The sequence below is a fragment of the Candoia aspera genome, chromosome 3 (genome assembly GCF_035149785.1).
Source record: "Candoia aspera isolate rCanAsp1 chromosome 3, rCanAsp1.hap2, whole genome shotgun sequence".
In the NCBI taxonomy this organism is placed as follows: Eukaryota; Metazoa; Chordata; class Lepidosauria; order Squamata; family Boidae; genus Candoia; species Candoia aspera.
This window is the reverse complement of record NC_086155.1, coordinates 28771647-28798083: the sequence shown is the minus strand read 5'-3', so window position 1 is coordinate 28798083 and position 26437 is coordinate 28771647. Positions and strand designations below refer to the sequence as shown.

The window sequence follows — 26437 nt, the reverse complement described above, 5'->3', positions numbered from 1 at the left end:
AAGAATTTTCAAATATTTGCCCCATTTTAATTCACCATCTAAGAAAAAATAGATGTTGCCCATTCACCATATAGGAAACAATGGTTCTAATTTCCATGGAAGTATGAACCACTACCTGGCTATCTTTCATTCTGTAGAAAAGTGGACTTATCCATAGATATTGAAGGGAGGGTTAGTCATGCCAATCAAGCTTTGTAAGTTTTTATAAATACTTAAAGATCTTCTTGACTTTATAAATACTTAAAGATCTTCTTGACTTTTTAAATACTTAAAGATCTTCTTGACTGAATGCTGCAAATAATGTTCCTCTTCTTTAGGAATCTCTATCAAAATAACAGTTATACAAGCACACGCACATATTGCCTACACTTCGTTTTCCCAAACTAAACGAATAGCAGACTGCCTACACTTAAAAATGTATGAGTCACTCACACCTGTTTTCCACGTGCATCCCTACAGAGTGTTAAGCACACACATGCATATAAGTCTTTAGCAAAGTTGAAAGCATTAACTGTTTTAACACACTGATCTGAGACGTAAAAAAAACCTCTTGATTTTAGCAGGCATGCTTTTCACAGAGCTATCCAGTTCTTATATACTGTTTAATATGCAAACCAAATAAACATAGGTGATGGAAAGAGTCAAGTGGTCCAGCCCCCATGCTCACCTCCACTTCACACTCATACTCTGAGGCATCCAGAAGAGTCACCCTGCAGATTGCACTCTTGAGTTTTTTGGTGATTTTCTGAGGAGATTTTTGGGCCTTGCTGGGGGTAGTTTTCTCAGATAACCCATCTGCTTCACTGTAGTCCTTTTCATCCATGTCCACAGCCTAAAAAAGAAAGGTAGAATCAAAGAATATAAGTGTTGGAAGGCAACAAGGTGATCGTCAAGTCTAACTCCCTGTCCATCACCTACTACAGTACCAAAGTGTATGAACTATGTATTGTTATGTATTCTTCCTTTAGAGTATTTCTGCTTTCACTCATACATTCTGTTCACTAAACTATGTTGGCATTTTATTTGAAAAAGCTTCTCAGCCAGCAGCTTTTATTGCTGGCTTCATGTAACTTCATGTAACGCCCAAAGTCCCTCCTCAGGGGGAGATGGGTGGTGATAAAATTTGATCAATCAATCAATCAATCAATAAACTATCAAACTGCCATTACTTGGAACAGAGACAATACTCTCCTCTTAAGTTCTACATGGAAGATATACTGGGATTCCCATCTTTACAGTTTGTCCATATAATGAACAGGAAGTCAAATCTATGATGCACTTCCTTCTGTTCTCCATCTTTTACACTGGAACCTACCAGCTACTTACACTGATTGAATTGCCAAGCAAAATGACTCGATTTTATATCAAATATTTGTCAGAAGATAAAATTCCAACTGTGATTTTGTTAGTGGCTAAATTTGTCAATTGGTAGGAAAAAGCAAATTATGGAAGACCTGACACAGAGGACTTTGAGGTCACTGCTGTGTTGAGTTTCTATGCCACATTACTGGTTCTTGGGGCCAGGGCTTTTGATTTACGTACAATTAATTCATTCTTATTTTAGCTCTAGTCTATCCTTATTCATTCAGATCACAATGCTTTATGAAGGAGACTTCCATGTTCTGCTGGGGAAACAAAAAATTGACTCAATTTTTGGTATATTTACTCAGAACTTTTCCACCAAGCAGGATTGGGCCTGATTAGTACCTGTTTGGGAGACTACCAGGAAATGCCAGGACTGGAATACTGAAAAACATCCTGGAAGAAGGAACTGGCAAACCCATACCCATTTTCCATATGGATGTGATGAGAGGGGGTGGTATGCACATACACACAAAACAACTTATGAAACTGTACTAGACTTGCTTTACGTGTACAGGCCATGTCATTCAGCTTTCTGTAGCACAGCTGACTCCTGCCCTTCCTAATGTACTCAGTACACATTGCTGCAATTTTACTTCTGATTGGTTTTAGTTCTATGCCACTGATCAACAGAGTTTTATACCGAATGATACCATGAGTGAAAATGGAAGAAAAATCAATTAATCATCTCTCAAGAGAAGATATAATAATCTCCTAAAAGAAAATTTGTTATTTTAAGATTCAGCATAAGAACACTGCGAAATGCCAGTGGCCTGGTGCTGTGATGTCTCTCATAGAAAGAGAAAGTTTCTCTTTCAGTCTATGGTATACCCTGGACCAAGCTAGCACCATATTTAACCACTGCATGTGCTTTTAGTATAAAAAAATAGTAGATGCATAGCATGGCCTGGGAATACACATGGCAGTAATGCCAGATGCAGAAACACTGAGGAGTTCACAGCGAAGGCATTTTACAGGCTGACAAGTGAGTTTCTCATACATTTTACTTAACAGTCTGTTTTGATTAATGAATGCTCACTGTGTTGGGTACAATAGCTTTACATACCTGCCCCGTGGCATGGACATCCCATGGCAGAACATTGCATACATACCTGATGTCCATCCCAGGGAGCATTGCATGTTTATTCCTGTAAGTATTTACCTTTAATAAAGCTTGTGATGATCACACTAGCTTTCAGCTCCTCATTCCTGGAAATCTCTCATGGATATTGGGTCTTGGAAGGCATATACATTTGCATCTACATTTAGGGAAACATCTACATCAATGTTTCTCAACCTTGGCAAGTTTAAGATGTGTGGATCTTGGCTGGAGAATTCTGGGAGTTGAAGTAAGGGTCAACAAGGGTCTGGCCTATTATTTTAAATGCAGTTAATTTCTGTTTATCTTAAGGGGGTATTCATTATTTTGTGGGGTTATTTTTTACTTTATGCAAATTTTGACAATGACTTTGATTGTTAGTTACCCATGGCCTTCACTTCAGGAAAGGATCGTTACCCTGTCGTGGTGATGGAGCTTGAGCACCTCAATGATGCCATGAGCTAAACCATGAAGGGCCACCCAAGACGGGAAGGTCATGACAGAAAGGTCAGACTAAATGCGATCCCTGGGGAAGGTAATTGCAACCCACCCCAGTATTCTTGCCGTGAAAACTAAATGGATCAGTACAACCAGAGATATGTCTGCCAAGACAACTCACTCTGCATAACAAACACTCTCTTCCAACAACCTAAGAGACGGCTTTATACATGGACTTCATCAGATGGACAACACCAAAATCAGATTGACTACATCTTTTGCAGCCAAAGGTGGCAGACATCTATACAGTCGGTAAAAACAAGACCTGGAGCTGACTGTAGTTCCAATCACGAACTTCTTCTTGCACAATTTAGGATCAGACTAAAGAGATTAGGGAAGACCCACAGATCAGCTAGATATGAGCTCACTAATATTCCTAAGGAATAGGCAGTGGAGGTGAAGAATCGATTTAAGGGACTGGACTTAGTAGATAGGGTCCCGGAAGAACTCTGGACAGAAGTTCGCAACATTGTTCAGGAGGCGGCAACAAAATACATCCCAAAGAAAGAGAAAACCAAGAAGGCAAAGTGGCTGTCTGCTGAGACACTAGAAGTAGCCCAAGAAAAAAGGAAAGCAAAAGGCAACAGTGATAGGGGGAGATATGCCCAATTAAATGCAAAATTCCAGAGGTCAGCCAGAAGAGATAAGGAATTATTTTTAAACAAGCAATGCGCGGAAGTGGAAGAAGACAATAGAATAGGAAGGACTAGAGACCTCTTCCAGAAAATTAGAAAAAATCAACTTATATCCCCATACCAAAAAAGGGAAACACTAAAGAATGTTCAAACTTTCGAACAGTGGCACTCATCTCACATGCCAGTAAGGTAATGCTCAAGATCCTGCAAGGTAGACTTCAGCAATTCATGGAGCGAGAATTGCCAGATGTATAAGCTGGGTTTAGAAAAGGCAGAGGAACTAGGGACCAAATTGCCAATATCCGCTGGATAATGGAAAAAGCCAGGGAGTTTCAGAAAAACATCTGTTTCTGTTTTATTGACTATTCTAAAGCCTTTGACTGTGTGGACCATAACAAATTGTGGCAAGTTCCTAGTGGTATGGGGATACCAAGTCATCTTGTCTGCCTCCTGAAGAATCTGTATAATGACCAAGTAGCAACAGTAAGAACAGACCACGGAACGACGGACTGGTTTAAGATTGGGAAAGGAGTACGGCAGGGCTGTATACTCTCACCCTACCTATTCAACTTGTACGCAGAACACATCATGTGACATGCTGGGCTTGAGGAATCCAAGGCTGGAGTTAAAATCGCTGGAAGAAACATTAACAATCTCAGATATGCAGATGATACCACTTTGAGGGCTGAAAGCGAAGAGGAACTGAGGAGCCTTATGACGAAGGTGAAAGAAGAAAGTGCATAAGCTGGCTTGCAGCTAAACCTCAAAAAAACCAAGATTATGGCAACCAGCTTGATTGATAACTGGCAAATAGAGGGAGAAAATGTAGAAGCAGTGAAAGACTTTGTATTTCTAGGTGCGAAGATTACTGCAGATGCTGACTGCAGTCAGGAAATCAGAAGACGCTTAATCCTTGGGTGAAGAGCAATGACAAATCTCAATAAAATAGTTAAGAGCAGAGACATCACACTGACAACAAAGGTCCACATAGTTAAAGCAATGGTGTTCCCCATAGTAACATATGGCTGCGAGAGCTGGACCATAAGGAAGGCTGAGAGAAGGAAGATCGATGCTTTTGAACTGAGGTGTTGGAGGAAAATTCTGAGAGTACCTTGGACTGCAAGAAGATCAAATCAGTCCATACTCCAGGAAATAAAGCCAGACTGCTCACTTGAGGGAATGATATTAAAGGCAAAACTGAAATACGTTGGCCACATAATGAGAAGACGGGACACCCTGGAGAAGATGCTGATGCTAGGGAGAGTGGAGGGCAAAAGGAAGAGGGGCTGACCAAGGGCAAGGTGGATGGATGGATGATATTCTAGAGGTGATGGACCCGTCCCTGGGGGAGCTGGGGGTGTTGACGACCAACAGGAAGCTCTGGTGTGGGCTGGTCCATGAAGTCACGAAGAGTCGGAAGCAACTAAATGAATAAACAACAACAACATGGCCTTCAGGACTAGATGATATACAAATCAAGCAAGCAAGTTTAGAGAGAAGACAGACTAGAATACACTGGTTAGATCACTTAACAGCAGATAAATAAGGTTTTATAACGCCCAACTTTTTAACAATAGTAATAGCATAAGCTTTCCATGGCATAAAAAAAGGTGAAAGGTGAAAGGTCCCCTGTGCACCGAGTCATGTCTGACTTGGTGCATAGTCAGATGTGATATGGGGGGATGCCACTTTCACAACGTTTTCTTGGCAGACTATAGTGGGGTGGTTTGCCATTGCCTTCCCCAGCCATCACCTTCCCCAGCAGGCTGGGTACTCATTTTACCGACCTCAGAAGGATGGAAGGCTGAGTCAACCTGAGCCGGCTACCCAAGAATCCAGCTTCTGCTGGGATCAAACTCGGGTTGTAGGGAGAGTTTCGGTTGCAATACTGCCGCCTACCACTCTGCGCCACACAAGGCTTCCATGGCATAAGGCCTGGTTATCTTCATGACTGCCTATCTCCAATTGTTTCTGCTCACCTGATACATTTGGGCTGACTGGATCTACTCCAGGTCCCCTCAACTAAATGCTGACATGTGTCTGTTGCTGCTCCTGCTCACTGACAGAGCACCCCCCTCTGCCAGATATGTATAGTGCCCACTCTCTGGAGGTTCCAGAAGCATTTAAGACTTGATTCTTAATAATAAATATTTTTTTTAAAAAAAAGACCTGATTCTGTTCCCAGGCCTGGGGTTAATGTGTTTATGGCCCATGTTGTGTTTTTATTGTTATCACTGTTTTTAGTCTGGGCAGTCACATTTTATGTTTTTAACTGTGTGTCTGGGTTTTGTAAGCTGCCCAGAGTCTATTGGAGTGGGCAGCCATAATAAATTTAATAAATAATATTGATTAAATTCCAGAACAAGAATTTCAGAAACAGATTTTTTGTATGAAACGACTGGGAACTCAGTTCACTTTTGGTGATGAAAATAAAAATTCCCAGGCTTGCAATATATTCAGAAGCTAATCTAGTCTAGAGGAACCAATTATCGTTCACTATTACACCATTTTAAGAGAAAATTCAACCCACTTAAGAAAGCTGGCTCCCTGAATTTATTTTAATAAATGCAGCACTAACAAAGGAAAATTAGACAAGACACTAATGTGTATCAGCAAAAAATAATGTTTGCTATATAACCAACTTGAACCAAGCATCAACCAGATTGTATATCTATTTGCTAACTAATGTCTGGTTACCACTTTAAGAAATGGAATAATAGGCAAATCTTAAAGACAGCAAAGAGGAAAAAAAGACAGATCTTGAAGAGCATATAGTTGATGGATCTAAGTAGAGATATGTAGATGTGATATCTTGAAATAAAGTAGCTAGTGTTTAAAGAAGACTGAACAAACAATGACATTGCTAGGGGGTTTAAGAACTTCATGGCTTATCACTCTCAATTCTAAACTTTGATTTAGAAATGTTTTTTCAGATTTCAATAGAATGTATTTCCATGGAATCACATTTAGAAGTAAATTTAAGGTGAATTAGGCAAAAGTATCCTTAGCCCAATACAGGTGTTCCAACCTCTCTGCAAACAGCTTTCAGCACATTTTCTCAGTCCAAGAAACCAGCTGCTATGTTTTATCAAAGCAAGATGTTTTCAGAAACATCTTGATCAGTCCATATCATTCCTATGCATATCATACATAGCTGAACCATGACATGACATCTGTGCAAAGCAAAGATTATTTATCTTTTGCCCTATTCAAATGACACACCTTTTTAGATCCTACCCTTTTTGCATGGGGAGTGGGAGAAGCAATAAGGATACACTCTGCACATGTTAAAAAAATTAACATGATCACAGGCTGAACTCTTGACACCAAAAGTGCTCCAAGGATAGGTTCTGACAATTTCTAGCTCCTTTCTGCCCTGACAATGCTACTCTGGGCACTACTTATTCCTAATTCCTATCTGAAGACACCATTATAGGCTCCTGGCTTCTCATTAGCATCCACATACATATGTAAAATGTTGTGCTAACTGTTTGCTTAACAATTAAGTGTTTAGGATGCAGAAGCAGTTCTCAGTTCTCAGCCTCCCAGGAGGTACACTGCTTACATGATATACAAAACACATTTTAAGAGATAACAAAGGCAGAAAACTGGCACTGCATCAAGTCTGCATGGGAGAAAATACAGAGGTAGCATTTGCATAGATAATTCAAAAAGGGATGATATCTCTTTCCTACCATACTCTAAGGTGGAACAGACACCTGCAAACACATTATTCCCAGGTGGACAATATAGACTATGTTTATGCAAGCCTAAATCCTGACAATTTGACAAAATGATTATTTACTTTCACATCGTTTTAAAACTCCCTGGCATATTATTGTCTCCTTAGTTTTGCTGTTATATTTTTAACTGTAATTTTTATGCTGTTTTATTCTTTGAACATTTTATTAGAAAAGCAGGATTACAAATTACAAAAAATAATTTGTAAAGCAGGAAATGCCACAGTCTAAGCCTACATATAGTCTGTTCTTGCTGTCATGAAAATCTTCCCCCAAGGAGGTGGAAATGTAGAGTTTGGCCATTAATATATGAGAAAATCAGGATTCCTTTATGACATTGATCCTATGGCACTTAACAGAAACATTGCCGTAATATCTACCTGTGATACCATAAACAGAACTAGGCATATCCTGCTAGCCACTGTCCTTTATTGGTTTAGTCGCTTCCGACTCTTCGTGACTTCATGGACCAGCCCACACCAGAGCTTCCTGTTGGTCGTCAACACCCCCAGCTCCCCCAGGGACGAGTCCATCACCTCTAGAATATCATCCATCCATCCACCTTGCCCTTGGTCAGCCCCTCTTCCTTTTGCCCTCCACTCTCCCTAGCATCAGCATCTTCTCCAGGGTGTCCCGTCTTCTCATTATGTGGCCAACGTATTTCAGTTTTGCCTTTAATATCATTCCCTCAAGTGAGTAGTCTGGTTTATTTCCTGGAGTATGGACTGGTTTGATCTTCTTGCAGTCCAAGGCACTCTCAGAATTTTCCTCCAACACCACAGTTCCAAAGCATCGATCTTCCTTCTCTCAGCCTTCCTTATGGTCCAGCTCTCGCAGCCATATGTTACTACGGGGAACACCATTGCTTTAACTATGAGGACCTTTGTTGTCAGTGTGATGTCTCTGCTCTTAACTATTTTATTGAGATTTGTCATTGCTCTTCTCCCAAGGATTAAGCGTCTTCTGATTTCCTGACTGCAGTCAGCATCTGCAGTAATCTTCGCACCTAGAAATACAAAGACTTTCACTGCTTCTACATTTTCTCCCTCTATTTGCCAGTTATCAATCAAGCTGGTTGCCATAATCTTGGTTTTTTTGAGGTTTAGCTGCAAACCAGCTTGTGCACTTTCTTCTTCCACCTTCCTCATAAGGCTCCTCAGTTCCTCTTCGCTTTCAGCCCTCAAAGTGGTATCATCTGCATATCTGAGATTGTTAATGTTTCTTCCAGCGATTTTAACTCCAGCCTTGGATTCCTCAAGCCCAGCATGTCACATGATGTGTTCTGCATACAAGTTGAATAGGTAGGGTGAGAGTATACAGCCCTGCTGCACTCCTTTCCCAATCTTAAACCAGTCTGTTGTTCCCTGGTCTGTTCTTACTGTTGCTACTTGGTCATTATACAGATTCTTCAGGAGGCAGACAAGATGACTTGGTATCCCCCTACCGCTAAGAACTTGCCACAATTTGTTATGGTCCACACAGTCAAAGGCTGTAGAATAGTCAATAAAACAGAAACAGATGTTTTTCTGAAACTCCCTGGCTTTTTCCATTATCCAGTGGATATTGGCAGTTTGGTCCCTAGTTCCTCTGCCTTTTCTAAACCCAGCTTGTACATCTGGCAATTCTCGCTCCATGAATTACTGAAGTCTACCTTGCAGGATCTTGAGCATTACCTTACTGGCATGTGAAATAAGTGCCACTGTTCAATAGTTTGAACATTCTTTAGTGTTTCCCTTTTTTGGTATGGGGATATAAGTTGATTTTTTCCAATCTGATGGCCATTCTTGTGTTTTCCAAATTTCCTGGGATATAGCATGCATTACCTTGACAGCATCATCTTGCAAGATTTTGAACAGTTCAGCTGGGATGCCGTCGTGTCCTTCTGCCTTGTTATTAGTAATGCTTCTTAAGGCCCATTCAACCTCACTCTTCAGGATGTCTGGCTCTAGCTCACTGACCACACCGTCAAAGCTATCCCCGATATTGTTATCCTTCCTATACAGGTCTTCTGTATATTCTTGCCACCTTTTCTTGATCTCTTCTTCTTCTGTTAGGTGCTTGCCATCTTTGTTTTTGATCATACCCATTTTGGCCTGGAATTTACCTCTGATGTTTCTAATTTTCTGGAAGAGGTCTCTAGTCCTTCCTATTCTATTGTCTTCTTCCACTTCCGTGCATTGCTTGTTTAAAAATAATTCCTTATCTCTTCTGGCTAACCTCTGGAATTCTGCATTTAATTGGGCATATCTCCCCCTATCACTGTTGCCTTTTGCTTTCCTTCTTTCTTGGGCTACTTCTAGTGTCTCAGCAGACAGCCATTTTGCCTTCTTGGTTTTCTCTTTCTTTGGGATGTATTTTGTTGCCGCCTCCTGAACAATGTTGTGAATTTCTGTCCAGAGTTCTTCCGGGACCCTATCTACTAAGTCCAGTCCCTTAAATCTATTCTTCACCTCCACTGCATATTCCTTAGGAATATTAGTGAGCTCATATCTAGCTGATCTGTGGGTCTTCCCTAATCTCTTCAGTCTGATCCTAAATTGTGCAATAAGAGGTTCCTGATCGGAACTACAGTCAGCTCCAGGTCTTGTTTTTACCGACTGTATAGATGTCTGCCACCTTTGGCTGCAAAGGATGTAGTCAATCTGATTTTGGTGTTGTCCATCTGGTGAAGTCCATGTATAAAGCTGTCTCTTAGGTTGTTGGAAGAGAGTGTTTGTTATGCAGAGTCAGTTGTCTTGGCAAAATTCTATCAGCCTATGTCCTCCTTCGTTTCGTTCTCCCAGCCCATGCTTACCTGTAATCCAGGTGTCATTTGACTGCCCACCTTAGCATTCCAGTCTCCTGTGATGAAAATAACGTCTCTTTTAGGCGTGTTGTCCAGTAGGTGCTGCAGATCCTTCAGCATCTGTGGTTGGGGCGTATATTTGGATCACTGTGATGTTAGATGGCTTGCCCTGAATTCGAATTGAGATCATTCTATCGTTTTTTGGATTGTATCCGAGCACTGCTTTAGCCACTTTACTATTAATTATGAAGGCTACTCCATTTCTTCTGTGGTCCTCTTGTCCACAGTAGTAGATCTGGTGGTCATTTGATGTGAAGTGGCCCATTCCAGTCCATTTCAGTTCACTGATGCCCCAAAAATCTTTAATCTTGACATCTCACCAATAACCACATCCAATTTGCCCTGGCTCATAGATCTTACATTCCAGGTTCCAATGGTGTGTTGATCCTTAGAACATCGGATTCGCCGTTCATCACCAGCACCGTCGGCCGCTAGCCGTCCTTTTGGCTTTGAGCTAGCTGCGCCTTCGTGTCTGGGGCTAGTTGAATTCATCCTCTGTTCCTCCCCAGTAGTAGTTTGACCATCTTCCGACCTGGGGGTCTCATCTTCCGATGGTATACCGACATATCTCTGGTTATACTGATCCATTTAGTTTTCATGGCAAGAATACTGGGGTGGGTTGCCATTACCTTCCCCAGGGATCGCATTTAGTCTGACCTCTCTGTCATGACCTTCCCATCTTGGGTGGCCCTTCACGGTTTAGCTCATGGCATCATTGAGGTGCTCAAGCTCCAGCACCACGACAAGGTAATGATCCTTTGCTAAAGCCTGCTAGCCATACACTATTTGTTTGTTTATAAATCATATTTATTTGGCCGCCCATCTCACAGAACATACTCTGGGTAGCATACAATAAAACCATAAAATAACCATAATAAAACAGAATGTCATTAAAAACATTGATGTTATTATTAAAAAAGGCTAAGTGACAGCGTTAGGTATTATGAACAGTGGAGCTACCTCAGGAGATCACTGTTCCCATGAGACTCTCAGGCCTGTTGACACAGCCAAGTTTTGAGGGATTAGGTTCCCTTAGTCAGCTTTCAGTGTCCTGTTGTAATTTCTAACAAACAACAGTTCTAAGATTGCACAGAAAGTCAATGCAGGCCCATTTCTGTATGCAGTGATTGGATGCACTGAATAAGTTTTGTTATGGCAAGTGAAAGCTGCAATTACTGCTAAACTCCATCAAGTAAATGAGAGCTCATTCTGCACATGCTTGAAAGCACAGTTTTGTTTTTAATGGGATCATTGACAAAATGGCTGAGTCCCAGCCTTGAAAATATCTTCTAAGCCTTTGTGAGAATAGTTTGGCAACAGAGTAAACTCACCCGCTCCCCATGTTTAGCATCACTGTGGGCTCCTGGTTTCTCATTATCGTCAGCTTCCTGATTGTGTACTGTGTTGGTGGAGCTACCATTCACTGTGTTTGGCCCAGTTGCTGCTGGCTCCAGCTGCTGCTGGGGACTCTCTTCTTGAGCTTTCTTCACCTCCGAATCTGGGCCCGTCTCTGTCATCATTGTTACTGATTATTCTGCATTTGCAAAGGGAAGATGAGATAAATGATGAGATTAAATGTGTAATCATACCTATTGAAAGAAGTTATTTCTTAACCTCCAGGGGTATACACCTGTGCGTGCTGGTGCCGTCTTGCACAAGAAAATTATACAGAGAGACTTCTGAATAAAACCCACATGGTTAATCAATCCACCACCTGGGTACTGCAGTCAATCTCAAGCACCCAATTCTGCTGAGATGCTGCACAGGGATGGGAATTATTGCAGTAAACATTCCTTGAAGCTGTGGACTGATACCCACTTTTATTATTGCTTAATCTCTGCTCTGATTAAAACTCAAGGGCAAGACTACCTAGAGAGCATTCTTTTACACTAAGAGAAAATCACAGCCTTACAAAATTCTGTGTATCCTTTTTATAAAGTACTACACCTTGATCAGGCAACAACTCAGCTCTAGAATGCTCTTATTTTTTAAAAACAGGAACTTTACATGCGGGAACTTTGGGGAAGTCATACTCTGCATAACCTACTTTGCAGGGGTCTTCTAAAAATAACTACAAAAAAGTGTTCTACACAGCCCCTCCCCCCAACCCAAGCTCAGTAAACATATTCAAAGTTGTAATGGAGAGAAAGCTGGGATGTGGTGTTGCTCTACATTAAAAGGTGGTGAGCAACCTGCAGCCCTAGTGCTCCATGCAGTCCTTGGCCCATTTTCAAAAACCCTCTGTTGGTAATCAGTTCAGAACGCTGACAAGAACAACGGCAACCTGGGATGAACTGTTAATATTTAGAGGTGGGTGTTTTGCAGGGACCAACCTGCAGGACCTGTCTATTTATTTTTCAATCCGCATGCACCCCATCTCATACATACCCATACAAATCTCATGATTTTAGAAGCTTAGCATTCTCTTACACTTAAACCTGACATGCTGAAATCTTGCTACTACAAATGTTTATGAATTCCAATAGTCTCTTGTCCCTTAATGTGAAAACACAACCTTCCCAAATTGGGTACCCACCAGAAATGCTTGACTACAACTACTATAATATCCAGTCAGCACTAGAGAGGTTCAAGCAGAGCAGGAAAAATGTCCACAAAAATATAGTTGTGTTCTACAAAGCCAGATCTGTCTGTGCTTTATGAACCACAGTCTCGTACAGAGGCCATATATCAAACCAGCACCATGCCTACAGCTTTGCCGCATGCAACACTAACCTTTCCATCCACAAAACAAAATATATTCCACATGGATACTAGAATTCAAAAATAAATAATGCTAAGCTGCCCCTCCTGTGCATTTTTGTTTGGGCTTAACAAGATGCCTAATGTATCTGCACATAAGGGTACAAATGAAGCATTACAGCTTGTACCAAACCAGTTACATCCCTCCAAAGAACTAAGTATTGCTGATTGGTGCCAGCTGAAAAGTTCCATCCCAAGGACAGTGAAGACAACACCGCAGGTCTCACAGCCTGCACAGGCTTATGACAACAAAATCCAGGCATGATGAGTTTTTTCTTCTGCAGATGTCTTTTTTGCCTGGCAGATACTCCAATGCCAGTATTACTGCAATCTTTCTTCTGAGCTTATAATAAAACTTCTGATCTTTCTCCTCTAACTCAGTCCAATGGAAGATGAAAGGCAGCTACTGTTTACATCATCTTTTCTACCTGTCAGTCAGCTTGTAGCAAAGCAGTTTAATCTGCTTAGAGAAACTTTTTAATTATCGAAGTTACTCAATACACATTTCTGAAATTTCATGAAAATAGAGCATAAAGGATTTTCCAACCTAGTGGGACTGAGTGGAAGTGAAAAAGAGGTCACATTACCTGAGTAGCAGCCAAAGATCCATCCAATTCTCACTAACATAGCCATCCACTGTGCTAATGTACACTAGTTCCTTACCACATTCAGCGGAGAAAAGTTGACTACTACCCATGAAATGGCTACAATATCTTCCTTTCTGTGATTTTGGACAGGGTCCTGAACAAAGAAGCTTCCCTGATGGAGCAATAAGCAAACTCTTCCTTCAACAGGCAATCATCTTCTGTGCTGGATGTTAAGAAAGAGGCTTTCCTTTCTCAGACCCAGTACAGACATACCATAAGTTGTTGCTGAAGAAAGATTGTGATTGCAACCTCCATCAGGAGCTCACCTGAGGAAAGGCTCACTGGGAAGGAGAGACTATTGGCCAGTTGAGAACCTGCCACTAGCCATAATTCCACACCCCTAACATAGAAGGTCTCCAGTTCAACCATAGTCCTTTCCTGACAAAGGATGAGGTTTCATGTATTGCAGAAGTCTCAGCCTGGGGTTCCTCGGGTTAAAAGTTAAAGGCTGACAAACTTCTCTGAAAGACACCTTGTCCATTTCCCTCCAATGTGCAGCCACATCCTTGAGTAAGTTCTAATGCAAATTTTTCTGTGGAAAAAGTAAGTTCACCCTTGGCTCTAATACCTGGTATTGCCCCTTTGGGCAGAAACAACCTCAAGTAGGTGGTTCTTATAACTGTCTACCAGTCTCAGACATCAACTGGCAGGATTTTTTCCCTACTCTTCTATGAAGAATTTTTTCAGCTGTGCGATATTTGAGAGGTTTCTTACATACACAGCTCATTTCAAATCACTCCATAGCATGGACATTCCAGAACGCTCCCTTTCTTCCCTCCTCTTCCTTTCTCCCTTTCTGCAAGGCCCACTTTTGGATGAGCTTCAATCTTCTGACAAATGGTTTCACATTATCTTCAAGCACCCTCTATTACAATAAAGAATTCATAGTGGATTCTGTGATGGTGAGCTGCCCAGGCCAGGATGCAGCAAAGCAGCTCCAAACCATCACATTGCCAACACCAAAGCTGGCTGGGGAATTCTGGGAGCTGAAGTCCGCACAGCTTAGAGTTGCCAAGGTTGAGGAATCCTGCTCTAAAGTAAAGGAAGCTGAGTTCAGGAGCAAGAGTGAGGGGAACAGCTTTTATGGAACAGAGGGTAAAGAGAAATTGCCCAGTAAGGCAAATACACTGGAAGATGACTATGGGACAGAATATCTTGCTCCCTCGAACAGTGTTTCTCAACCTCTGCCACTTTAAGATGGGCAAACTTCAACTTGAAGTCCATCCATCTTAAAGTGGCTGAGGTTGAGAAACACTGCCCTAAAGTTTTAAGCACTACAAAATTATTTTCATTTCTAAATTTTCAGTAGTGATTAGAATAAAACTGACAAAATGAACGATGTATTTCTGAGCCTGAAATGCTGCAATGAGTAGGTTGAAATTGAGGGAATGACATGCTTGCACTGTTTTTTTTCCCCCTATTTCAAATGCCACTCTGAAGTGACATATTTTAACTTTCCCAGCTGACAACTCCTACAAAAAGCAGAGCAATTGATGCTGATATAATAATAATGCCATAAAGATATAATTATTTGCATAAGGCACATATTGCATAGCAATGCCAGCTTGGCAACTTCTCTTTCTGCTGCCATTATGAATTTCTAGATGCTTCTAGGGTGGTAAATGTGCATGTTCAAACACATCAAAAGTCAATTAAAATCTTGTAACCAGAGGTATTCTGAAAAGAAAAGGGCCCTCCAAATGGATTGATACATAGTCAACAATTAAAGTCAAATCTTCCTCAAGTGAAGGTCGACTCTTGATGACTTTAAGTCCATGAATATGAAGTTTTCACAGCAGCATTGCATTAGTGATTTGTCCATGCCTTTTCCAAGGTGTTTTTCAAATTCTCCATCTAGCTGGAATGTAATGTTGCTGCGAGGCACCTGGTTGAGGAAGGCTCTGGAATTGGTGATGACGTTGTCTTTCAGCTAGGGTGATGGGTAATCTTTCAGATATTTATGGTATACAAACAGCTTTCACCAACACTTGAAATGAGAAATTCAAATAGCAAGATGAGGTCTAATGGGTTTGGCTCAGAAGTCACATCTGCAGAGTGTTGGTGTTCTGACAGGTGGAACTCCATGTTTTTCAACAGCTTATAGGTTGGGACCCAGCATAACATTTGTCTATCTACCCAAGGTATATAACTTTAAACAAACAAACCAAAGCTCTTCCTTGCTTCTTGGCAAGCAATCCCCCCTCCATCCCCTAAAAAGGATTAAGCTGCTGCCAGTCCCTCTCTTTGGCTGGTCTTCCAAGGTTGCTGTACCCTGAGGAAAAGTCCACAGGAACAGCAGAGAAAGAACTCTGGAGGAGCATTCCTGATTTACCATTTGGTTGGTTAGCCACAAGAAAATGTGCCCTCTTGAACCAAAACACTTTGGTCAGGGACTACTTTTGCTGTGAGATTTCATAGGGTGAAACCACCATGAAATGTTTCTTTACCACAGCAGGTTTTATACACAGCATGTGTTACTTTCACCTAAAATGAGCTTTCTGATGATCCCATGCAATATTCTAGTTTCACACTTCAAAACAGCAGTGCAAACATTTCTGTTGTGTGATCAAGGAAGACATGTCAAGTTGTAATGCAAAGAGTCCTTCTCTACCTTTAAATTGCTTGTTGAACTAGGGAAGAGCATCTTCTCTCCTTGATCATAGCCCACCATTTCCCCCCTTTCTGCTCTTCCCCAACTGCTATAATACAGAAAGAGGAGGAAAAGTAGATATTATGGGCATTAGCATCAGAGTATAACACGCAGGACTCCATCTGATTGAACTGGAGGAGGAGAAATGAAAAAAGGAACAAAAGAAAAAAAAACAAGTTGGAGAAGCTGCAGATATTTTATCTTCTGACTCACTGATAGTGATAGATTTAAAGGGCAATTCTGTCGGGTTGTGAGCTGACAACTCTATTTATTTATCTCAAGCCTAACAAACTTTTGGAGTGGCTTTCAGAACAGTAAAACCTGTAAAATCTACGAAGACACTGCACAGAAGAAAGATGGCTGAAACAAAAGTGGGCTTACGGTTTCTGCACTAGATGCAACTCCATGCAGTATAGGTTTTTCCCTATATGAAGGGAAAACAACAGCTTGGCAGTCAGTTTCTCAGAGGAAAGATATTTTATTTATTTGAAAAGCTTGTATGTAATCTTTCAAAACAAGATTTTTCCAGGTAGCTTATAACACTCATAAGGATGCTAGATCCTTGCAGAGGGAACCACAGGATCCCACATTTTTATCAAAATGATGAAAGCATCATCACAACACCAGGACACAAATTCCTCCTATTTTCGACATGCATGCAATGATATGATGCATATACAAAACAGGTGGTGCTTGCTTCACAGCAGCACAATGCAACTTTCACCATTTGCCCCCTGCCCAACCCTTCCTGCAGAGACCACTGTTTCTTGAAACTTCCAACAGTATTTCAAATACAAGCTAAACTCTGAGGAATTGAGACTTCTACAATGGGGAACAATGTTGATGCAGACTACAACAGTAGGTCACACCTCTTTATACATTTCCTGGCATTATTTTGCCTGAAGACATTTCTGCTTTGGATTTCTACGTAGGTAGAGTTTTAGCTTTTTAAAGGTCTAAATCCAGCTCTCCCCTTTTCAAGAGTAACAGACAGAACAGAGTGCCTATCTAATTTTCTCTTTTCAGTGTCCATTTTGGTATAGGTAACTATGGCCCTCTTCTTGCCAAAATCCAAATTTCTAAAGTTTAACAATATGATTTAATTTTTTAAAAAATGAAGCCAACATTTGGTGGTATAGCACCAGCTTGTAATTCCAAAAAAGTCCAGGTGGAAGAACTTAAGTTAGGATCATGAAGGAGACTGTGAATACAGCACATCACAACTTTGTCTCTGCCAGAAGCATTCAAAGACAACATGCAGAAGTAATACAAAATGTTCACTTCCATTTGTTCTCAGCTCATGCCCTAATAATTACTTGGAGTTAAGTGAGGAAATACAGAGTTCACCGAAAGTTTAGTGAAGAAATGTAGAATTCATCAAAAAGGCAACAACTCACCGAGTCTTTGCCCAGGCCTTCCCACTTTCCTGATTCACATAATGTGCTGATTATGAACAGAACACAATGATGTTGACAAACAGCCTACACCACCAGTTTGTGCCCTAAAGCATAATATTTGATGGTTGTACGCATCCACATGGCTCAGATTATGAAGTTAGACTCAGTTTTTCCCCTTAAGAAGCTCTTAGGACATAGAACTCCCTCAGCAGTTCTACTCACCTTATCCTACATTTTTGAGCCTGCTAAAGAAGAAACAGCCTGCCTTCAGGTTTTAGCACTGCTTTGAACAGTGGGCTCATTTTGCTAGAGCTGCTTACCAGACTGGAGAATGAACTTCATAAAAAAGTAAAAGTTGTAGGCTGATGGTGGTTCAGTCCAATATGGTTACTTTGAGAATATGTCGGCATATATAGGAAACAAAGTATATATGAAACTAATAACAACTATTTAGTTATGGGGCTTATAGGCTTCTCCAATAAACTGACTTGGAGCAGCACATTGCTCCCTAATACATAATTGGGATTAAAACAATGGAAACTGAATTATCATTACATATGAACAGGTGTCTGAAAATTAGAAATGTACGGGAAAAAAAGATGAAAAATTAGAAAACAATTAAATATGTCTTTGTTACATTAAGAACATAATGTGCTTTTTATGTATCTTGGTGGTCTCATAAAACTATAATATTTACTAAATATTTTAATCACAAATTTAACACTATTTTAAAAAGATGTTACAAATGAGGAAGAAATGAATGGAGGAACTTTAAAATACCTGGTATTTCTAAATATCCATTTCCCAAGTTGGCAAAAATAAAGGTTAAGACAGAAGAAACCAACAACATAATAATAAAATAGAGTGATGTATTTTGGCTTAGTCTCCTCCACATATTCACAGTTTTGAGGGAAAAGTGCTAAGGAACAGAAAAAAGAAAACTCATGATATAGAAGTTTTGCTTTTAGACATTACCTGTTCAGTTTTATTTGCTAAAGTAGTACTATTTTCAGCAGTTTCATCTTCTTCAGAGATTTCTGATTCTGAAAACAGAAATATTCCTGAGATTGAGACAAGCTTCTCTATTCTTTTATATGTTTGTCCACTATGTACAGAGTTCTAATGTTTTGATAAGGTTGATAAAAACCTATTGCAAGTTATCAAAAATATCTGGGGAGAATTTAGGATAGAAATATAGGACCATTTTGGCATTCATTATTCTTAAAAAGTATAATTGGAGTTTCTTATTATTTTTTCAATTTTTTTTCAAGTTTTTCCAGCTTTTCCTGGATTTTTTTTCCTGATTTTTTTCTGCTTCCAACTTCCAAATAAGTAAATATACCTTTTCCCTTAGCATCTTGATGTGTTTATAGATCCCAAAATAGTTAGCAATCAAGTTTTTCTTCCTATTAACTGTGAAATGAAAAGACATGGGGTAATAGACATGGGTCTGGTCAACCCTTACTCTTAGTTATTCTGACTAAGGCAAATGAAGTTCTAGTCTCAAACCAGCAAGACTGGGGAAGATGTGGTTTGATCCAAAATCTGTACATTTCTCTGAATTCAGATGGTTTACCATAGTGGTGTTATAGCATCTGAATTGACTAGAAATGGTAATTGATGAGTTGATGCGTAAGCTATATTTATTTATTTATCAAATTTGTCATCGCCCATCTCCTCCAACCAGAGGAACTCTGGGCCGTTTACAATAAAAGCAATAAATATATAATAAAATTCCAATTTAAAATACATTATAAAACAATTACACAAAGCTACCAAATATAATAAAATCCAGATGGCTATATACAGTATGTAACAACTACCTTAGAAAACCAGACTGGTATTATGGAGTACACACTAAACTTCATCTAGGAGGATTAAGCAGAATGTAAAACACGTGCCAGAGGGTTTTTTTTTCTCCTCTCTCTCTCTCCTCTCTCTAATTCCAATTATTCCCAGTTGCATTCCAATTTTACAAAACAAATAAGCGAACAAAAATTCTGGGAAAAACAAACAAAAATTTCCTTTACAGCTCTAGTTCCAGCCCTACGGGAAATCCTGATTGGATCAGATGATTTTAAGAAAGCTTTTATTCATGTGTATTAGACCATGTGCCTTTCTGTGAAAAACCAAAGTGCGTGCTGCAGCAACTGAAGCAGGTAAGCTGTGTTCATACAACAACCACAAAGTAGCCAACCACATTTTAGCCTAGCATATTATATGTACTAAGCTTAGCTTACATAAAAATAAGTGTAGCATGTAGTTTTATTTCCTTTTGAGTTTGAAATCTTGCCTCTCTAGTGCACCTCCAATGATGTAAGGCATTAGAATTGAGCTTCTAAATATAATTTTAAAAGGATTATACCTGTAAATGTTGATACCGTTATGATTTATATATTTATTATTATGTTTTGGTTTCCTTTTGGTTGAAGTGTATAGTACACTACCTGACAAATACCTTGCATCTCTTGGCCCTTTCTCCCTTGGAGTAGGTGAACTGATTGGCAGCAGACTCTTCCCTCATCCATCAACCAAGGGCAAAAGGTTAAATATGACACACCTCTGTGAAGTGATCAATTTTTTTAGAGTTACGACATCCAATCATCTTTGCAGGTCATGCTATCTTACATGTTTGTCCCTTCTCAGAGAAAACAGCTAGATCCCTTCATCTCTGATGGTACAGACTCTCTTGATCATAGGCCAGAGCTTTCCTAGTGTCACTTTCTGCCTATTTCACTTCTAGAGACTGTGTAGACTGTAATGGGTAGACTATACTCACCACTCAAAGACTGATCTGTGTGTGTGTGTTCTTTTTCCAGATAAACCATTTCTGGTTTGGGCTTACTATAATGATTAAGTATTGTTTTCTTCAAAAGCAGAGAGCTTAACAGTGGCAATGAGGAATCAGAGCTAATACACCCCTCTTTAAGCTGATAAACTCTACTTATGATGAGACAGGTATTCTTATTAAATGACCAAAACCCAGGTCTTTTGAGGGCAGTAGCAAAATTTTTATTTATAGCTTTATCTTATATAAACTGTTTGGGTCCTTCAATGAAATGTTAACTTTATAGGGTTTCTTCTTTTTATATACAGTATGTATGTACCACAGTATATATAGTTATACATGTATTTATAGTGTGCTGTATTTTTTAAATTCTGTGACTTGGTGTTGGACCATAAATAAATTATAAAATAAATTACTATGGTCTGTTTTGGGAAAGTTGAAGAATTTAATCCAGATTTAGGGGACTGACTAGAATGTATGTAGCAGCTGGTCCACTATTTCTAATGAGATGTCTTGATGGGAATGAGGAAAAAAGCTGCATTTCTCAATGTGTATGACAAAAAATGTACAGGTAGTCCTTGCTTAGCAACCACAATTGGGACCGGAATTTTGGTTGCTAAGTGAAGTAGTCATTAAGCAAATCCAAACCGATTTTATGACCTTTTATGGTGGTCATTAAGCAAATCACTGCAGGAATTAAGAGAACCATGTGGTTGTTAAGCGAATCATGTGGTTCCCCACTGATTTTTATTGCCAGAAGCTGGCCGAGAAGGTCGAAAATGGTGATCACATGACCATGGGACCCTGCGATGGTCATAAATATGAAACAGTTGCCAAGCACCCATATCATGATCATATGACTGCGGGGATGCTGCGACGGTCGTAGGTGCGAGGACAGGTCGTAACTCATTTTTTCCCAGCACCGTCATAAGTCCGAACCATCACTAAACAAATGGTTGTTAAGCGAGGAGTACTTGCATGGCTTCAAGAGGTTTGGTATAGCCATAAAAGCCAGAGGACAAGAGTTAGGCAGAGTTGGAAAAGTCCCACTGTAACATTATATATCCAAACCAAACATAAAAATGGAATGCTTCAAATTCTACAACCAGAGAAGAATGAATGGTAAATCTGTATCAGAATACATTGCTGATTGGAAAAAAAGCATACATATCACCCTTCTAGAGCAGGGTTTTTCAAACTTTGTTAGTAGAAGCCTAGGGTTCCTCAAGAGCTTGATGGGATTCTGTGAGAGATTAAGGGGTGAGGGGAAAGTTCACTTGAATGCAGCTTATGTGTCCATAGCAATTTTTTAAGGTACAGCAGAAAAGGCAGGGCTTGCCAGCTGACATCTGGAACCCCCATACCCAGGGGGCATTTGCGCTCATGACAACCCATCACTGTGTATGTGTAGGAGGCAGGGAGCAGAGGTTCTGGGAAGTTTAAAAAAAACACAGGTTCTACGGCCCCTGTTCTAGAGGATACGCTGCAGGACAGACTTGTTTGCAGAGTGGGGGATGTCACTAAACAAAAGAAATTACTGATATCACAGGCAAAAATGAGCAGGAACACCTTTCCATACTAAAGAAACTGCTTCAAAGATTGAAAGAAGCAAAATTACATTTGAAATACAAAAAGTGTTTTGGGGGAAGTCTGAAGTACAGTATTTAGGCTATAAGATTTATTTATTTACTTTGTTTCCTCAATTTATATAGCAGCCCATCTAACATAGCAACCGTGGACGCCTTACATCAGGTAAAAACAATACAAAACATAGTATACAACACAACAACATGCAGCAGCTGAGAAAGACTCTCACAAACTCTCTGACCCCCACACCTGGGAACACAGCCATGTCTTAAGGGCCTTCTGAAAGGCTGGCAGAGTTGGGGCTAATCTAACCTCAGGAGGAACAATGTTGTTTTGCATATAGTTTATGCAGGCCCTCATTTAAGGAAAAAAAATTGATCCTAAGAGATGCTCATTCGAAGTGGCAGGAAATGCACACCAACTTCAGAGGCAACCTACAATACACTTCAACAGATTTTTTTTCTATACAATTGGTAGTACTATTAGCCACAGTTAATGCACAAGACTTCACAAGTCATGAATGCTTTGAGCAGAAATAGAACCAAACATACTCAAACTGCACTTTACCACCTGTCATTAAATGATTTGGCAGAGAAAGCAGGGAAGGCCTTCAAAGAATATTTAAGGAAAACGAATTCAGGCAGTTTGAAGATTAAATTGGCTCTCTTCCTGTTGAAACACAAAACCATTCCACAAACCACTACTAGCATCAGTCCTGCCAAATTCTTGAAGGATCAGAACTAATCTGGATTCAGTGTATCCAAACCTAAGGATGAAGTACCAAAAATACAGACCCAGCAAAAGCACATTCAAATTATAATTATAACCCAGTCTATGCCAACACTTCAGATCCCATCAACCAACCTGGATTCAAACTAGGATCCAAAAGCAAATAGGGCCCTTCTCTTTTAAAATGGGACTCAGTGATGGCTGATTAGTCAGGTGACAACAGCGCACTATTTGACTTCACAGTGACACTACCAAGCTATCAGAGCATTTGCCAGAAAGGAGTAATATCCCATTAGAACTGGAGTCAAATCAAGGGACTAGGAACTTAGAATCCAGCAAGGTGCACCTTCACTTATCGTTCCTATTCAGAGACTTGGGAGGAGCTAGTGGGGGACTAATAAACCCCACATCAGAGAAGGAAATTGCTCTCAGAGGGTTATTAACAGCGAGAGAAAGAAGAGATCCTAGTTATGTTGGGATATGTGGGATTTGCTCCCTGTTTATATACAGTAGCTTGCCCTGCCAGTTACCTAATCAAGGAACTACCATGGAGAAAACTGTGCCCCCACTAAAACTGGCAGGGCAAGCTACTGCATATAAACAGGGCAGCAAATCCCACACTCGCTCGCACTGATGTTACCTAGTGGGGTAATGAAACAAGCAAACAACCAAGCTCAGAGAGTACCAAGGACCCCATGGTTCATTATTTCATTCTGGGCTTGAAGAACTAATCTTCCTCCACTCTGTTTTCCCTGCCTCTCCATCTCTTGACTCTTTTTTTCCCTTTAAGTGAAACTAAGGGCACATAATCAGATCAGAGCTTTTCTACTGATCTAAACAAGACACTACAGCCAGGAGCAGGTTTCGCAGCTGCTGCCTTTACTGAATCAGGCAGCCCAAGGTAATCAACCAACAATGCAAGATCACAGGCATGCTTAATCAAGTAATGATAACTAGGGCAAGGATTTCTATGACATGCCATATTTTTTCTGGAACCTTTATCTGAATTTATAAGTAAGTTAAAACATGTTTTAGAGTAATCTGGTGAGAATTAGATGCTTTTTATTTTGCCTGAAAAGTTGTATTTTGACTTTTTAAAGGTGTTATATCATATTTCTGCTTAACTTTGTAACAAACGTCATATTTTGGTCATATTTTGGTCATTGGCAACCCTCCTGATAAGCCAGCAAGTTCAAGCCAGCAAAGAAAGTGAGAATTCGCCTGTTTTTTTTTTCTTTTTCTTATCCGCTTCCCAACTCAGGGAGAGGGGTGTGTGTGTGTGTGTGTGTGTGTGAGAGAGAGAGAGAGAGAGAGAGAGAGAGAGAGATGGAAACAAAGGATTCTCCCCTAACCAGACCTGAAAAAAAGGTGAGAATTTACTTGTCTTTTCTTTTTCTTATTTGCTCCCCAACTCAGGGCTGTGTGTTTGTGTGTGTATGTGTGTGTAAGAGAGGCAGAGCAACCTTTTTAAAAATAACTTGAGCAGGCAGAGGCTTCTCCCCTGACCAGGCCTGAAAAAAAGAGTGAGAATTTGCCTATTTTTTTCCTTTTTCTCATTTGCTCCCCAACTCAGGTGTGTGTGTGTTCGAGGTGGTAGAGTCACATGAGAGCTGCAATCTGATTTCAACATGCCTAGAAGTAGATGTTCAGCAAGTGTGAAATTATGGCGTCTTGTTCAAGAATTTGGGGAGCAGATTTTCAGTAGCAATGGTGATATTTTGTTTTGTAAATTGTGTGAGGTTAAGGTATCTGCCCAAAGGCATTTTAATATTCAACAATATTGTGACACCGTGAAACACAAGAGTTGTTTATCATGATTTACCTTCACTGAGAACAGGCAATGTCTCTTTTTCGAGAGAGCTTCTTCAACTGCAGGTTCATCAAATACCCAGTCAGAATTTTGTAAGGATCTCTGTACAGTTATGGTTACTTCAGATATTCCCTTAAGGAAATTATGTAGTGGTAGCCTCAGGCATTTTTTGGAGAACACCAGTCACCCAATTACAAATGAATCAACTTTAAGGAAAAATTGCATCTCTGCCTGCTATGAACATGTGTTAGAAAAGGTAAGATCTGCTGTTGACAACAATAAGATATGGGTTTCAATAGATGAAACAAGTGAGGCAAACGGAAGATATGTAGCCAGTGTTATTATTGGCACTCTGAAATGTGACAAGCCTGGTGAAGTATTTCTTCTAACATGTGAAAATCTACAAAAAAGTAAATAATTCCACTACTGCTGTGCTCTTTGATGATTCTATGAAACTAGTCTGGCCAGATGGTGTAAAAAGGGGAAATATCCTTCTCTTTATAACAGATGCCACTCCATACACAACTAAGCAGCCAAGGGACTTAAACTTCTTTATCCAAAAATGATCCGTATCGCATGCCTTGCACATGGTTTACACAGAGTGGCCAAAGAGATTCGAAGCAACTATCCTGATGTAGATAAGATCATTTCGAATGGGAAAAAATGTTCATTAAAGCTCCACTTCCAGTACAAAAGTTCAAAGAAATTGCTCCTACTTTGGCTGTCCCTCCCCAACCTGTCATGACACGTTGGGGGACCTGGCTGGATGCAGCTATGTATTATTTCACAAATTATGCTTCCTTGCAGCGGATAGTTAAAGACTTTGACTGTTGTGGACCTTCCTCCATCAAGACTGTGCAAGATGCCTTTTCTGAAACCTTGGCTGGAAACTTAGTATATATAGGATCTAATTTCAGTGGATTATCAAGAGCAATCACCCACCTTGAAACTGTAGGAATGGAACTTAGTGATGCACTGAACATTGTAAAACAAACTGAGAGTGATTTAAAGCAAGCAAAGGGGAAAGCATCTGAAAAAATTAGTGATAAACTGCAAAGAGTGTTGCAATCTAATCTGGGTTATTCACCACTTTGCAAAATAAGTAATGTTCTAAGTAAATGGACTCAAAGCAAAATTTGAAGACCCCAAGCCAGAATTTTCTCCAGATGAGTTTGCTTTTTTCAAATTTGTTCCTATAACCTCTTGTGATGTTGAACGGAGTTTCTCCAGATACAAGAACATACTGGTGGACAACAGAAGGAGTTCTGAGTTTGATAACCTCAAGATGCACATGGTCATCCAATGCAATTCTGCTGTTAATGAAATTCAGGGATGACCATTTTACTCTCAAAATGTTCATTTGATTCCTTCAAAACTAGCACTTCTGCACTGGAAGTGAAGAAGAATAAACCTTTTAATTTGTGTGTGTGTGTGTGTGTGTGTAAGCACAGATTTTTAGAAATTGGGTGCTAATTTCAGAAAAATTGTAAAGTCATATGTTTGCTTTAAAAGTCATGTTTTTGTTTAATTGGTCATATTTAAATGGTTTTAAGGTCATAAATGCTTGCATATTTCTAACATTTTTAGGTCATAGAAATCTTCACCTAATGATAACACTAACCCACTACACTACAGATAACCACTAGCAGTGTCCCCTTTTTTTAATGCATGTAACCCACTTTGATGATGCTATATGTCTGGAAAGTAGAATTAAAATACAGTAAATATAAATGGTTTAAAGTTTAGCTGGTGTCTACTGTGTACATCATAAAATGAAGCACATGGAGTGTGGCCAGGAGCAGGCCTTCTCAGTAATAGCCTCCATAAGTTGGAACATACTTCCTAGGAGGTATTTCTGACCTCAACTCTCCTTGCATTTTGCAAAGCTCT

General features: G+C 40.0%; 1 protein-coding gene across 6 annotated transcripts in view; it reads right to left on the bottom strand.

Annotated features, from left to right (window-relative positions):
• The window catches only part of EPB41L1 (erythrocyte membrane protein band 4.1 like 1), a 212780-nt gene that overhangs the window by 53783 nt on the left and 132560 nt on the right, over nucleotides 1–26437 (bottom strand). For all 6 annotated transcript variants that reach the window (XM_063297197.1, XM_063297194.1, XM_063297193.1 and 3 more), the window contains 2 exons: nucleotides 11511–11713; nucleotides 668–832 (listed from right to left, as the gene is read on the bottom strand). In XM_063297197.1, the coding sequence (XP_063153267.1) occupies nucleotides 668–832; nucleotides 11511–11699 (354 nt within the window). In that variant the 5' untranslated portion in view covers nucleotides 11700–11713. The remainder of the gene's footprint in view (nucleotides 1–667; nucleotides 833–11510; nucleotides 11714–26437) is intronic.